This window comes from Ambystoma mexicanum, chromosome 6q, assembly GCF_040938575.1.
Source record: "Ambystoma mexicanum isolate Mex_15411 chromosome 6q, UKY_AmexF1_1, whole genome shotgun sequence".
Lineage (NCBI taxonomy): Eukaryota > Metazoa > Chordata > Amphibia > Caudata > Ambystomatidae > Ambystoma > Ambystoma mexicanum.
This window is the reverse complement of record NC_090937.1, coordinates 30,973,406-30,987,772: the sequence shown is the minus strand read 5'-3', so window position 1 is coordinate 30,987,772 and position 14,367 is coordinate 30,973,406. Positions and strand designations below refer to the sequence as shown.

Sequence of the window (14,367 nt, the reverse complement as noted above, 5' to 3'; positions counted from 1 at the left end):
ACAAGCAGGGGGGCACCAGAACCCCACCCCTATGCTGGCTGGCCCTCAGCATCTGGGAGTGGGCGATGGCAGAGAACATCTGGATCTCAGCAGTGCATCTGCCAGGAAAATTGAACATTGAGGCGACAGTCAGTGGGATCAGCTCTGACAATTAAGAGTGGCAACTGAACAAGATTGTCAGCAGGTTAGGTCACCCAGTCACAGACCTGTTTGCGACAGAGAGCAACCAAACATGTTAGCAGTTCGCGTCCTGGGGGTGAAAAGGGTGCGGCTCCCTCAGGTAGGCGCTCCCGATTCCCTGGGATGGGATGTGGGCCTATGCATTTCCTCCTACCCGGCTCATCCACAAGGTTGTTTGCAAGATCAGACAGTCCCGGCGGCTGCGTCTCATCCTCATAGCACCACAGTGTCTGGCCAGGCAATATTTCTCAGACCTTTGGCAGCTGTCAGTCCAACCAGAAGTCCCTCTCCCTCTCGGGAAGGGCCCGCTCCTGATGCAACAGTGGGGAGAGGGGGGAGGCGGTACTTCACCCCTGTCTGGAGAGGCGAGCCCTAGCAGTCTTGTACCTGACCAGGAGACTCTCTGCCAGAGATCTGGCTGTCTCAGGACAACCTAGAAATCATCCTGGGAGCCGGGCCCCAGGATACTCGAAAGCAGCACAAAATGCAAATGGGCCAGGTTCTGCTTTTGGTCCAAGGAAAAGGGAGGGGACCCGCTTTCCTGCACTCTGGACCAGGTGTCGTCTTTCTCTGCATATTTTGCCAGGTCATGGATCCAGGTCGACACCTGCAGATCATACCTAGCAGCCATTGGCGCATACATAAACTCTGACAGGTTTACCTTCTCCCGGGCCAGTGTAATTGTGAAGAGGCATCTGGCGGGGTTAAACAGGCTGTTATCCTCCCCACCCCCTGTAAGGCACCCGCTCTCATTCTGGGATCTCAACCTGGTTTTGAGCGCCCTTGTGCACAAATCATTGAAGCCCATGGCCACTGTGGACATAAAATTGGCCACGCTCAAGACAACGCTACTAGTGGGGCTTACTTCAGCTTGCAGCGTTAGCGAGATTCAGGCTCTGGTGGCTTGTGAGCACTACACTGTTTCATCAGGAAAAGGTTGTCCTCCACACTCACCTCAGGTTCCTGCCAAAGGTGGTCTCTTCCTTCCACATTAACAAACAGATTGTGCTCACCACTTTCTTTCCAAAACCCAAGGAAGACGCGAGAAGGCTCACCACTGTTTACATGTCAGAAGAACTTTAACATTTTATCTTGACAGAACCAAGGACTTTCACAAGACGGACGCCTTATTTGTCACATTTGGAGGCTCAAGGCCTGGACAGCAAGTGTCCAAAGCTTCAATAGCCAGATGGATGACTGCTGCCATTCAGGAGGCATGCAAGGCTCAGCACAATCATCAAGGGGCATGCACGCTAACGCCATCAGGGCCAAGGTAGCGGCTGTTGCCTTTCAGCGTCACGTAGCACGGCAGGTGATTAGCACGGTGGCGACGTGGGCCACTGCATCGGCCTTCAGCAAGTCTGCAAGTATTGTCTGGATGCCAGAGCTGACACGTTTGGCCAGGCTGTCCTGTGTAACCTGTTAGTCTAGAGGGTCAAGCTCTCCTCCCTCTGGCGGTTGTATCAGTTGTAGTTGCCCATACATCATGGAGGAAGGGGGACAGGATGTAGGAGTAATTGTTACTCATCGGAGTGAGTAATGTACTCCTCGTCCATAGTTCCCTTTCCTCCATACCTTCCACCATCCTTACCCCTAGAAAAAAGAGCAGCGCGGTTGACAGTTCAATACCGCTGATGCGCCAAAGGGGACTGAGGTATGGCGCCGGTGGGCAGGGTTAGGGGAGCGCATGCTCCCCGGGCCACACCCCTACGCATGTATACATTTAAAGGGAAAGTGTTCTTTATCTGGTGAAAAAAGGTTCCGCTCTCATCCCTAGTGAGGGACGCACATACAGGATGGAGGAAAGGGGACTAGGGACTAGGAGTACGTTAATCACTCCGGTGAGTAATGCTGGACATCTGCAGGGTCAGAACTATGAGGTCTGTACACACCTTTACAAGGTTTTACTCTATCGACAGGGATTTCACAGCAGAGTCTAGGGTCGGCCAACTGGTCCTGCATAGCTGGTTTGCGTAATGTCAGTGTTTCCTGTGGTGTTATTACAAGGAGCTTGCCTCCGCCCATTATGGTTATGTGGTACTGCTTTGTAATCTATTCATACAGCATGTGAATCTATGAAAGATCTAATACTGGAGAAGTAATAAGCTATTTACCTGTAAATTCTGTTCTCCGGGATTGTTATCTTTCATAGATTCACATGCGACCCTCGGCCCTAACCCACTTGGCTCTTTCTGGGCTCATATTTCCACTTTGCGTCCGCTATGCCAAATCTGAAGATGGACAACAGTGGTGGAGCTAAGGATGCCCTTTCTATTGGCTGTGCGCAATATGACCGAAAATGACTATACTAGTTTACTAAAGTGACTGAATTTTCTGTTTTAAAAATGAACTGCTGTGTTACAGAGGATTCCCAGCGACTGGGAATAGTTATACAGCATGTGAATCTATGAAAGATACCAATGCCGGAGAACAGGAATTACATGTAAGTAATGTATTCCTTACTAAAGTAGATGGCTGGCTGGAGGAGAGGTATGGCGTGATGACCGACACCAACTGGAAGAGCATGGATTTCCATAGAGAATGCAAAAAGATTATCCATATTTTGAAGGAGATTCGCAGTTTATATGGGAACTGGACCATTGCTGATTAAGGAAATCGTAACAGAGTGGATCCAGGCTGATTCCCAAAAGATAGAACGCAACATTTGAATGTAAGTAATTAAGCCCCAGTATGAATCCAAATTGCTCTCTCGACCTTTCAGGGTAACACATGGGGAGAGAGGGTGGTCTGCAATCAACATGGGGATGCTAATTCTAAAGAGAGATGGGCCGGGTGTGAGATACAAATGTACTGTGATTTTCCCATTGTAGTTGGGCATAGATTGAGATGCATTGCATTTTTGTATTGAGTGCAAAGAATTTAAACAGTTTTTTTCTTGTAAAATTAAGCAACATTTTAATATATTCCATGTGTTCCTGTCGGCATAGTCAGTTGTTCGGGTCATAAAGTAGCTGTGAAACTTTATCGCCTGACACACATTCATTAATAATTAACGCTTGTGGGAGTCTAGTTATTAAGTTGATGCTTGTGAAGGTAAGTAACTTTAATGATCTATTTCTGTTCACAGAAAATAGTGCAAAGTTTAACACCTATGCAATCCCTTATCCTGAAATGCACAGCTAGACCTATGTGTGATGTGGAAGGGCAATGGTGCTTTTACTACTGTATCTTTTAATGGAGACTATGACCTCTCCAGCCCAAAACCTGTAGATAGGAAAGCAAATGAATGGAAGTGAATTGTAGATTGCATACAAATGTTGGGAAACGCCTACAACACATTTGGTTGAGTATCTGTGAATTTTAGAACATTTTTCGGATTCTGTAAATGGTGGGTGCCATTGGGCAAAATAAAGATTGTGTTTTGATTAATTTGAAAATGCGATTATTATGTCCAAAACTGCCGTTTTTCTTACTCAGAATTGTGTGGTGGGACTAGATCAGTAGGGGATATCACACTAATGTAGAATATATGATTTAAATCAAATATATTTCTACAACATTATCCATAATCCTCCAGCCAAGTCTTTCTGCCCTTCAACTCTGCTGTCTGCTTCTTACTGTCTGCTGACGACTTTGCATATGGGATTACCAAGTCTGCATTCCTCCCTCGCCTTTATTCTGAACACCATCCCACACACTCACCTCACTATCAAACTTCTCAACAACTCTCCCAAGCTGAGCTGTCACCTTTTCTTCTAGCTATAATACCCCCTGTCCTCCTCCTGACTCTTACGCACCACAAAGGGTCAAAGAGTTGCCACCTCTGACCTACTCTTATGGATCTTCAAATCTTCACAGCCTGTTTTAAAGTGACTACCATCATTCAGGTCATTAATAAACCCACTGTCGACTCCCTAAACCACCCCTAACCCAGTAGTGGTATCACTGGAGTCTGTCCTTGGTGGTCTCTGCTGTTCCTCTCTGCAAACCCATCTCCTTGTTTGACTTTGTGCATTTTGTTTTGCTGCAGCTATTCAATTCTTCTCCTTCCTCTCCTTCACCCAAGAACCTTAATTGAACTCCCTACCAGGTCTCTGGAAGGTGCTTTGTTGCCTGATGCTCAACTCCTCTTTAACTGCTGTGATCTTTCGGCCGGCCTTAAATGGCACACCATTTACATCCTCTCCTATATCCTTTACCACTGAACTCCTTATCCCCACCTCCCAAAGCTCACAATCTTCTTTTTGGCAGCAACCTGAAACTTCACTTCCACGCCTCCACTGCTGTGGTATCCATAAAATGTACGCCAATCTCACCTCTCATTCTAGAAAAGCCCTCGCCGTCACCCTGGACCTCACACACCAGTCTCTAAATGGGATGTCTCCTCCTTTACTCCTTTGTGCTTCTCAATGAGGTATTTAACTTTACCGTCCTGGCTGCCATTAATGTAACTCCCTACCCCCAGAAACTAAGGGCATTCCAAAGAGTGATTGGTTTTGGTATCAACCCTAAGAGACTTTTGTCTTATAGGAGAGTTCACCAATGTCTTTGTGGCTGTCATTCTACACCTCTGCCACCATGATCTCCAACCACCCTCTCCACTCGGTTGCCTATCTCTAAACACTTAAGATGTATTTAATCTTTATATTTTCTTTTCCCAATTTACTGTTTGCATCTCCCTCCCCAACACCATCCAGTTTCATGTCTAGTGTACTTCAAAATGACATTGTAAACCACCCACCATGAACACATTTCATTTTTGAGAAATCAGTCTTTTGTAGTAAATTTCAGGCTATTGGTTTCAAATTCTGGAAAGTGCCTGGTGGTTGAAAAGAGAGGGCAATCAGTGACCAAATAGCAGTGGCTAGATACAGTAGTTTTGACATCAAGAGCTGCACTTCATTACCATTATTTCACACTTTGAAATCCTGTGTGTGGCGTAGCATGGATGGTTTCTAATAGTTTATAAATAAGCAGCCAGGCTTATGCGGTTGAAGTTAAATGTAGAGGCCCATGAAGAATAACATGAAATGCACAAACATTTTCCTTGTACTGTTGAACTAATGGTCTTTTCTTGTTTCTTTTGTTGTGTGCTCTCCCAGCCCTGGCAGTCTGAAGAGGAGGGATCCTGGCTCCGTGAATATCCGGTCACTTTGATGCAGTTCTTCCGCTACCTTTATCACAACGTTCCAGATCTGAACGTGATGTGGATAAGCCCCGATTTCCTGTGTGCTTTGACTGCAACAGTGTTTCCTTTCAACATTCGCCCATACTCTGAGATGGTAATAAGCTAATCACAAACAGAAACCCATATAACTGAACTTCAGTAGTTTCCCACTTACATATCAAAACAGTTTTGTCTTTACTTTGTTGTTATCAATTATTGTTTTGTAACCTTTACTAGCATTGATGTACATGCATTTGTGGCGGTTGCAATATGTACTTTATTTCATTTTAGTTTGCTGTGAGAGACTAATGCAGGTTACTTGTATTCTGATTAAATGCCCCCTTTATACTTTTTGCATGCTATCCAGGAACTCAGGTTAAGTTTCTTAGCTACTCGCTGTGAAATATCAGAGGGTATCTCCCATAACAACCTCGAGAGACCCTTTTATTCAAGTGGCCAATGAAGGGCTGAGTCACTCAGATCCCAACTCTAGGGGTGAAAGCAAGAAAGGCTCACTAGGATGTGGGAACCTGAGGGTGTACTCGGGTTACTAAACGAAGGGAGATGCAGTATTGTACCGAGGGAAAAGGAGAGGAGGATAACATCTGAGGCTTTTATAGGATACAACATTTCTACCTCGCCTCCTCCCGTTAAATCTCTCCTACCCAGATTCAATGACCCCTCTGTACAGAACCAGTCCCCCAAGTTTTCCAACCCACTTGCACCCCAAGGTTATCTATCCCAGAATCCCTGTTTCCCTACGCCCTACTCTAATACTCCGTTATTTTCTGTCCCGTCCCTCTTACTATTTCCTGCACTTCCAACCTGCTGAGGCAAAATACTACCATTCCCCCAATCGCTCTTGTTTATTTGACGATCCTAGCCATTCCTGTTTGCCTCACAAACCCTCCTACTCATGTCAAAATCCCTCCAAAACCCACCCTTTTGAGTTTACCAAAAACCCCTCTAATTTGAGGGTTGTAATCCCACATAGCACTGTTACCCCATCCTACCCCATAAAACTCGCCTTTCTGACCCGACCACCTCCCCCCCCCCCCGAAAGATGACTGACTCATAAAGCTGTTTCCCTGACATGTCCCAACAGATGGGTCAGGCAATTAATCAGAATCACACTCACCTCACGGCCCTTTACCTTCCCCACAGGAATAAAAGGGGGTGAAAGAGAGCATAGTACGAGCAAGGCGGACCGCACAGCTATCTAGACCCGGTAGTTCAAGAAGAGGAGAAAGGCAGCATATATCGAGAGGCTGATGAGGAGAGATATGACCTTGCCCTGTTTGACAAAACCCTGTGAACTCTCCGCTGAGAGAAACGTAAGACTGAGGACAATAGCCCAAGTGTGCTGCAGCAGATGTCAACGGTACACGGAGTGTATCGATGCGATAAGCCAGAGTGAAGGAGTCTCCTGCTTCCCTGGTACCAGCTTTGACTCCAGTAAAGAGGAAAGCCAAGTGGTTCATCACAGCCGGTGAGTTGAGGGGAGAGCCGATACGAACCGGGCTGTGGTGAATGAAAGTCGCAAAGTCCGAAAGTTCAAAGAACTGTAAAAGTGTAAAGACCAGCTGAGAAGGGGACTGGCCCCACGTTGGTGTTGCTCCGAGAAACTCTAGCCGTTCCCCGTCTGAGTAAAACTACACAAACCAGAAGAGCCGCCAAGATAGGTCAAAGTGGCCATACAGGAGGTCAAGCAAAGCAAAATCCATGTACAATCGAAAGCCTTTGACCTACGAATTTTAAAGAAAGCAAGAGAAGTGAATCTTGTAAACATTGAAAGTGAAGGTGAAGTTGGCAAGTATGAACCCAGCCGAGGGATGCTGACGATAAGGGGGCAAAGTCTAAAGTCCCAATAAACAGTGTGTTGACAAAAAGGAACACGGCCGAGGGATGTCCACTGGAACTGTTTATAAAGACATTACAATTAGCGAATCCTGGAGAAGCAATAGTGAATCCGGTGGAGGAAGGCTAACAGTCGAGAGGGCTCCGAGCGTGAATGAGGGAAATCCAGGGGTGAAGCCATCACCCAAAGTCCTATTAAGAGAAGGAACTATTATTTGATTTGTGGAATAACATTTATGAAGGGTCAGCACCTAGAAGAGGGGGAACCAGGGGTGAGACCATCACCAGAGAAATAGGTACACCAGAACTTTGTGTTTGTTTGTTGTTTTTCTTGATAAACCTATCAGGCCCGCAGGACAAGGAAACCACAACCCCAAAGGCCTTGATATCGATAGGAACTGTGTTAGAATCCAAGCCCGGAAGAGGGAGATCCGAGGGGTGAAAACCGATCACCCAAGACACCAAGGAACAAGGGTCAGTGCCCCGAAGAGGGGGACCCCCAGGGGTGAAGAACCCTCACCCTAAGCAACACCAGGAAAAAAACTTTCATTTTGTTAATCGAACTTTTGTTTTGTTATTGAATACGTCAGGCCTTCGAAGGCAAGATACTTTAAAGAGAAACGAGGCTTGGCCATCAACGGTCCTGATAGCTACAAGTGTAACTGTTGACTCGTGCTGAGGAAGCTCGAATGTGTGCTGTGCTCCAAGATCCCACCTTACCCTATGCTAAAAATGTGGGGAAGGGAGACCCAAGCTACCACATCCTGACATATTGCTTGCAAACACTTCTTTCTTTTCTTGAGAACTATCCCACACTCCCTTCTGTTAGATGTAAGGTTTGGCAATATGTTTCTTAGTATAGGCCCTTTTTATTTGACACAACGCCACAAGGACTGCCTTATTTTCATTTGATGGTCGACGCTTGCTCCCATCTTAGATTTAGGTTTAGATTAGGCTTTTTTCCAACCTATATACAGTTTAATAAACACCCTTGAACTGTGATCACTTGTGTCAGTCTTTACTGTTGCCACCATGAATTCCTGGTACCACGTCCTTTCATCGCGGGATGTTTTTTCGCAGGGTTTTTTACCGTGAATATTTTTTCGAAAAACCCATCAAATTTTTTTAGAAAATCTGGGGGATGGAGGGCGGGACCCCCCCAAAAATAATGTAAACAAAATTTGATGGGTTTTTTCGAAAAAAATAAATCGCGGCAAAAAACCCCACGAAAAAACATCCCGTGATGAAATGACATGGAACCGAATTCCTTACATCACCTACCACCCACCTTGTTTTTGTAGACATAACATGCATTTTCTCCGCATCTGGTGGTCACTAGCTCCATATTTGTGTGGAAATAGCCTGTTCACTGGTAGGAAAGCACATGATGCCAGCTTGTAAAGGACGACAAACTGGCTGGTTAACATGCACACTTAGTATGGTGTGCAATTTTTTTTTTTAATTGTGTTTAACTGTATTTTACCAGTTTTTACGTTGGTGTGCAACAGTGATCTCTGGTAATGGGCCTGCTCTGAAAGTTATCTTTAGCTAGCCAATGACCAACTCAATCACTTTCGTGGTGTTGGAATCCTTCAAAGATTTATGTGCTAGTCGTACTGTGTTAAGCACCAGAGCCAGAAATCTTATCTATAGAAATATGTTTGGGTGTAGAGAACTGTTTGTGTACCTATTTTGCATTGTCTGTACATGTTTCTTTGGACCTTCTCTATGTACAATTAATGTCCTGATTACAACTAACTCCTCACTGAAATTGGATAATGCTGACCAATGCATTGGATTGACAGATGCTCCCATGGTGCTCCATTTTGCATTCCAAGTCCACTAAATGTCACTTCCTTTAGGATATAACTATTATTGCATTCTTCTTTAATAGGTCTAATGTTTTCATATGTTCCTATCCTGTATGGATTATCTCTTCCACTTCATATCCCAAAGCACCAGCTAGGGATGTTGAATCGACTTTGGTAGCAGTATTACCACCTTCCCTGAAACCATGCCGAACTGTGCTCTTGAGACAACACAGTAGGCTTTGTGATCATCTTTTAAAAAAAATGTTTTGTGAATTAATTTTACGTAGAAAACCTTTCACAAACAAATTAGGAAGACAAAGGCACAAATGTAGAACATATATAAAACAGCAGAATCACTATGAAGGTTCCAACAAAAAATGTGAAGCAGCAATTACAAGTGAACTTTGATGACCTAATAAAATAAGTTTCAAAAAGTTAACATTTGATATTCTAGATATAGACTCTTAGCCAATAGAGCTGGGCATCCAATAAATAAATGTTCAAGAGTCTCAGTAAAATGGACCAGAAGACTAAATTAGCAAGTTTGCTCAGCTCTCGGGATGTTAAGGGAGTAAGAGAACGGATATATTTCATTATGCCATCTCTCATCTGAATCTAGTCGGTGAGCTACAATTTCTTTTTCACCATATTAGAATTTGAGATTAAGTCAGACTGTTCAAGATTCATAGAAGATAATAGTGTTTAACAGTAGGAAAACCAAGTGTTTAAAGAGGCACCCAGCAAGCTACCAAAATAAACAAAAAGTAAATGCAAATCTGGATTCAGAATCTTCTGATGAAGTTGCAAACGCTTCCAGTCCACAGTAACCTGCAGCAAAATGAGGCCTAATTCGTAATGTATCACAGACATAGGTACTCAATTAGGCAATGTGAGACAACGCCACAACAAAATTCCCTTTACTGTTTACCATTCCACAAATAGCTTTTAAAAATTCTGCACTGAAGAGTAAACCAGGAACAATTTTAGCTTTGCAAAATTTTAGAAGTGATAACAGAAAATCGGCCATATTTTAAATCAACTTTTTTATCAATGTGGAAAAAGCCACCAAAGCCTGGTGAATGTCATTGTAAGCAGAAGCAGCATTGAATATTTGATTGAAAAAATAGCGCATATGTTTAAATCAATCAACAGGAGCAAGCTTTTGTCCCTCTTGGTGCCATTCAAAACCAAAAGTTTTCAGCTTCTTGGTTTAAAGATGATTATTTCTGATTTTCCTGTATTGATGACCTCTGATCCCAATGGATGTCAAGTCCCATCAAAACCAGGTTATCTGTGTATGCCAAATGCGGAACAGAACTGTAAACTATAATTGAAAATAATTCAATTTAGACAGAGCAAGAACAATATCTGCGCTATATATATTTTGAAAAGAAAAGGTGCCAGGACAAAGCCTCAATGCAGACCATGGTGTGCAAACATTTTGCCTGAAAAAGAACCCTCTATATCAAGCCAAACCTTAATCCTTGTGTCAGAGTGTATATACCATAATTTAGGGTGATTGACTCTGTCAAAAGCCATTGCTAAATCTATAAAACAAAATAGATGGGATGCTTCACAAAATGGGTTTGTTGCTGAAACAAATATAGCAAAAAAGCATTTCATAAGATACCCACAGATTTTCTGAAGCCATATTGCCACACTAGAAACACTTGTGTACAGGCGCGTTATAAATGCCATATCATATTATATATATATATTGATTATGATCCAGGACCCCCGCCCGGGAAGCCCAATTTTCCAGATCTTTTAGAACCAATGCTGAAAATGTTTGCCAGAAGCATCCAAGAAGGGGATAGGTCGATAGCTGCATTTAACCTATTTCCCTTCTGAAATATAGGTATAATATGCTATTGCTTCTAGGCCTTAGGAGTAGAATAGGCAGCTAAAATGTTCTTAAACAAGCTAAATAATATTGGAGCTCAAAGAGCAGGATTACCCTTAAATGTGAGGTTTGAAAGGGCATCAGAACCTAGGGCTCTGTAAGACTTTGCCTTAAAGATGAAATGGAAAATGTCCCCAAGATTGTAATCAAGGTACCAAGAGTTGCCATAAGGCCTCATAATAAGAATTCAGGAAGAACTCAGGAGATCATAAAGTGATTAGAAGTGGGCTTTCCATTTCGCCTCAGCAATAGGTTGCGTTTCTGCAATAATCTGCAACAAGCTCATGTTTCTCATTAAGTGCCAGAACGAATTAGCTTGATTAGAAGCTAGAGCTTCCAACATATATTCAGCATTTTGTTGAAGCAGCAGAGCTTTGAGATTGAAGCTTGTTTTTATAAGCTTGTTTCAGCTTTTGGAGATTCTGAGTAGTTTGAAACGCTACCCTGTTGAAAAGATTGAAGATTACGTCTGAATTCTTCCTCCTTACACTGGAACCGATTGTCAAAGCAATGAGATCCAGAAAATTTGGTGTGAGGATGAGAATAAACTATCATCGTTAAATAGGCATCCCAACATCCTATAAAAAGTATTCTGTATAAAGGATCGGGCCGTAATAGCCCTAAAATCTGCTTCAGAATCCACTGTAGCATTTGCCAGATTCGCATTAAAGTGAGAGGCCGTTCGGGGTCTACAAACTAGTCTTTTTCTTTGTTTGTTAGTCAGCACAGGAAGAGTAACACTTCAACCGTTTTAAATTGGAGAAAGTAAGATCTACAATTCACAGCAGAATGGCATGATCACTAAACACAGTTCAACAGGTTTTAAATGATATACCTCTCGAGAACCGTTCTCGATACAAAAATATAATCCAGAATGGATGAGCAATTGTTACCTTGCATGTAAAATGGGCTGCAATGTCATTAGGAATAGTGCCATTTATCATAAGACCCCAAAGTTACTTAATGCCCCTGACATATCGACCTTGAAGCGTTCAGTCATTCGCAAAACTAATAGATGGCATGTCTCGAAGATTTTCAGGGCGAAGACACATTGAATTAAAGTTACCAGCAACTTTAAGGTGACAGATTCACTCAACTCCCACTGTTACAAAATGAAAGTAAGAGTGCTAATAAAGATGACTTGAGATGTTCTCAGAATTCCCCTAAAGATTCACCGGAAGGCCAATGATTGAGAGAGTGGATCAATCCAGTTTAGTTTAATTACAAGAAAATTGTGGGAATTAATGTGCCACCTTTCACAAATGAAGCCCAAACTGCAGCGAATTGACATGGTTAAGCCGTCAAAGGTGGATTACCTAAAACCCCTTTCTGGGCACAAGAGTGAAAGATTTCATAGCCACCGAAAACAGTTTCCCAGCAGATAGATTTCCTGGAGTAAAAACATTCTGAAATCACGCACATTAAAATAATTCGGAGCAGACTTAAAAAGTGGCGTGTCTTCTCGTATTCCACGAGAGACCTGTTAATGGGGTGTAAGTGTCTACTCGTTCATAGACCACATTTTTTTAGAGTTGACGTTGTAACTAGTATAAAAAAGGTGAGTCATGGGGGCGCTGTTGAACAGCCTGGAAGATGGCCGCTTAACCTTGGCGCTCCGGCCCCACGTTATCCTGTTTTTGTAAATGAATCCCGTTATATATAATGGCAGGAAATTCTGTAAAGCACTGGTGCTGGAGGAGGGGACGTGGCATCTGTGTACTTAGTGTTGAGCTGATCCACTGTTTATGAAGGGAGTGAGGGATGAAATCGGTCGATGCCAGCTGCATGTGCTATGCGGCCGAATGCAGTGACTCTCGTATCTCCCGACACCGCTAGCTGGAATCCTGCCTATTACAAGGAAAGCAGTCTGTGCCGGGGCAGTGCCTATATCCTTCTGCTATACTCATTGATTTTCCGGTCTCTGGTGCAGATGGACTGCTGATGCTCCACGGATGAAGGCTGATGTGGTGTTCCTTGGCACTGCGGACGTGGCTTAGTCTGCCGTAGACGAAAGTGCTAGTGCGCCGGCTGGGGCGCCTTGCGGACAAGCTGCCATCCTACTGCCTGGCTGGGAGACGACCGACTAGCCTGGGAGGGTTACTGAGGGAGCCATAGTGTGGAGCCCTGACGTTGCTATGGAACTTCTGCTGCCTGCTGTGCGGATGCCCTCGTCTGGGTTACGGTGCGCCATGCGGGATGGTGCCTGCTGCTGAGTGGAGATTGCGGCCTGGGAGACACTGCAGTAATGATTGTGTGACTGGCGGCCTGGCATCACCGTCCAGTTTATGCAGAGTGGAGGAGCACATCTGAGCTACACGAGACAGATCTTTGCAGGGAGGTGGGGCGACAGAGCATTGCTGGTGCTCACCTGCTGCTACGCCCTACACTACGCCTGGGGTGCACCCTGCTTCTGGGGGACTGTGCTTGGTCTGGGTGCACTTAAAGCCACTATCCTGTGCTTCCTCGCAACCCGGCGCTGGGAGGCGGCAGATGTTTTAACTTGTGCCTGGTGCCATCTTGGGCGCCTCGTTTCGCCTTGAGTTGCCGGTGGTATGTGGCCGACCGGCTGCAGTGGTACTCATCAGGTGAGTGCGGGCGGCCCGTACCCCACCAGCGCATAATGAGCACGTTCGAACGGGTGCATAATACCAAAAATCTTGTGCAGTGCGCTCCTGTGGGTCATTTACTATTTCTTTTGTAAGCCCCTTACGGAGTAGCTGGGCTACACTTAGAGGCGTGTATATCATGTGAATTCTAGCTGGCTGGATTCCCATCTGGTGGTGGGCATATCGTAGAGGCCCCGGGCTGACAGGACCCCCACCTGCTGATGAGAACGGACCGGCACCTGTGTTCCTTTCCCCAGTGTAACCCTGGAAGTGGATGCTGCTATGGGCGCGCACTGGTGGTGCAGGGGCTGCGCTGTGACCACCTGAGTTCTTTACTGGGCTGTGCTGAATGCTGCACCGGAGTACCCTGCAGATGTGTTGGGCCCACGTGCATGTACTCCTTGAGAAAATACTGGGACAAAGGGGTTCGTTGGAAAGATGGGACCTCCACGTGGAAAATCACCCTAGGGATCCAGTTGCTGGGGGCTGCTCTACTGTGTGGTGTCTAGATCCGGATGACACAAATCTTGGCTTGTAAAATACTACACTAGTGTGATAAAATACTCTGCTGAACTTCTTTTGCGCAGATGTCATCTCTATTGCGCGTGCACTGCTAGTGGGGCACTTTGGAATGCGCGCCTGGTGGTGCAGCAGATGAACCAATGATAGATTGACCTTGTACTGGAGACAACTGTTACAGCACTCACCTTGCTTCGAGCCCTTCTGCAGGTCAACATAGACGTTGTTGGCGCTACATCTCCTATACAGTACCCTGCTCTGTCGGCGTAGTGAGGCACCATGACAAAGGGATCCGATGGAAAGAAAAAGGGCCCAATGAACTTGTATACTAATACTCCAGCCAGTACCTCCAGGGTTACTGAG

At 44.8% G+C, this 14,367-nt stretch overlaps 1 protein-coding gene across 5 annotated transcripts in view; it reads left to right on the top strand.

The window, feature by feature from the left end:
• Positions 1-14,367, top strand: part of WDFY3 (WD repeat and FYVE domain containing 3) — a 2,538,776-nt gene that overhangs the window by 1,402,895 nt on the left and 1,121,514 nt on the right. For all 5 annotated transcript variants that reach the window (XM_069630405.1, XM_069630406.1, XM_069630403.1 and 2 more), the window contains one exon: positions 5,244-5,423. In XM_069630405.1, coding sequence (XP_069486506.1) covers positions 5,244-5,423 — 180 coding nt within the window. The remainder of the gene's footprint in view (positions 1-5,243; positions 5,424-14,367) is intronic.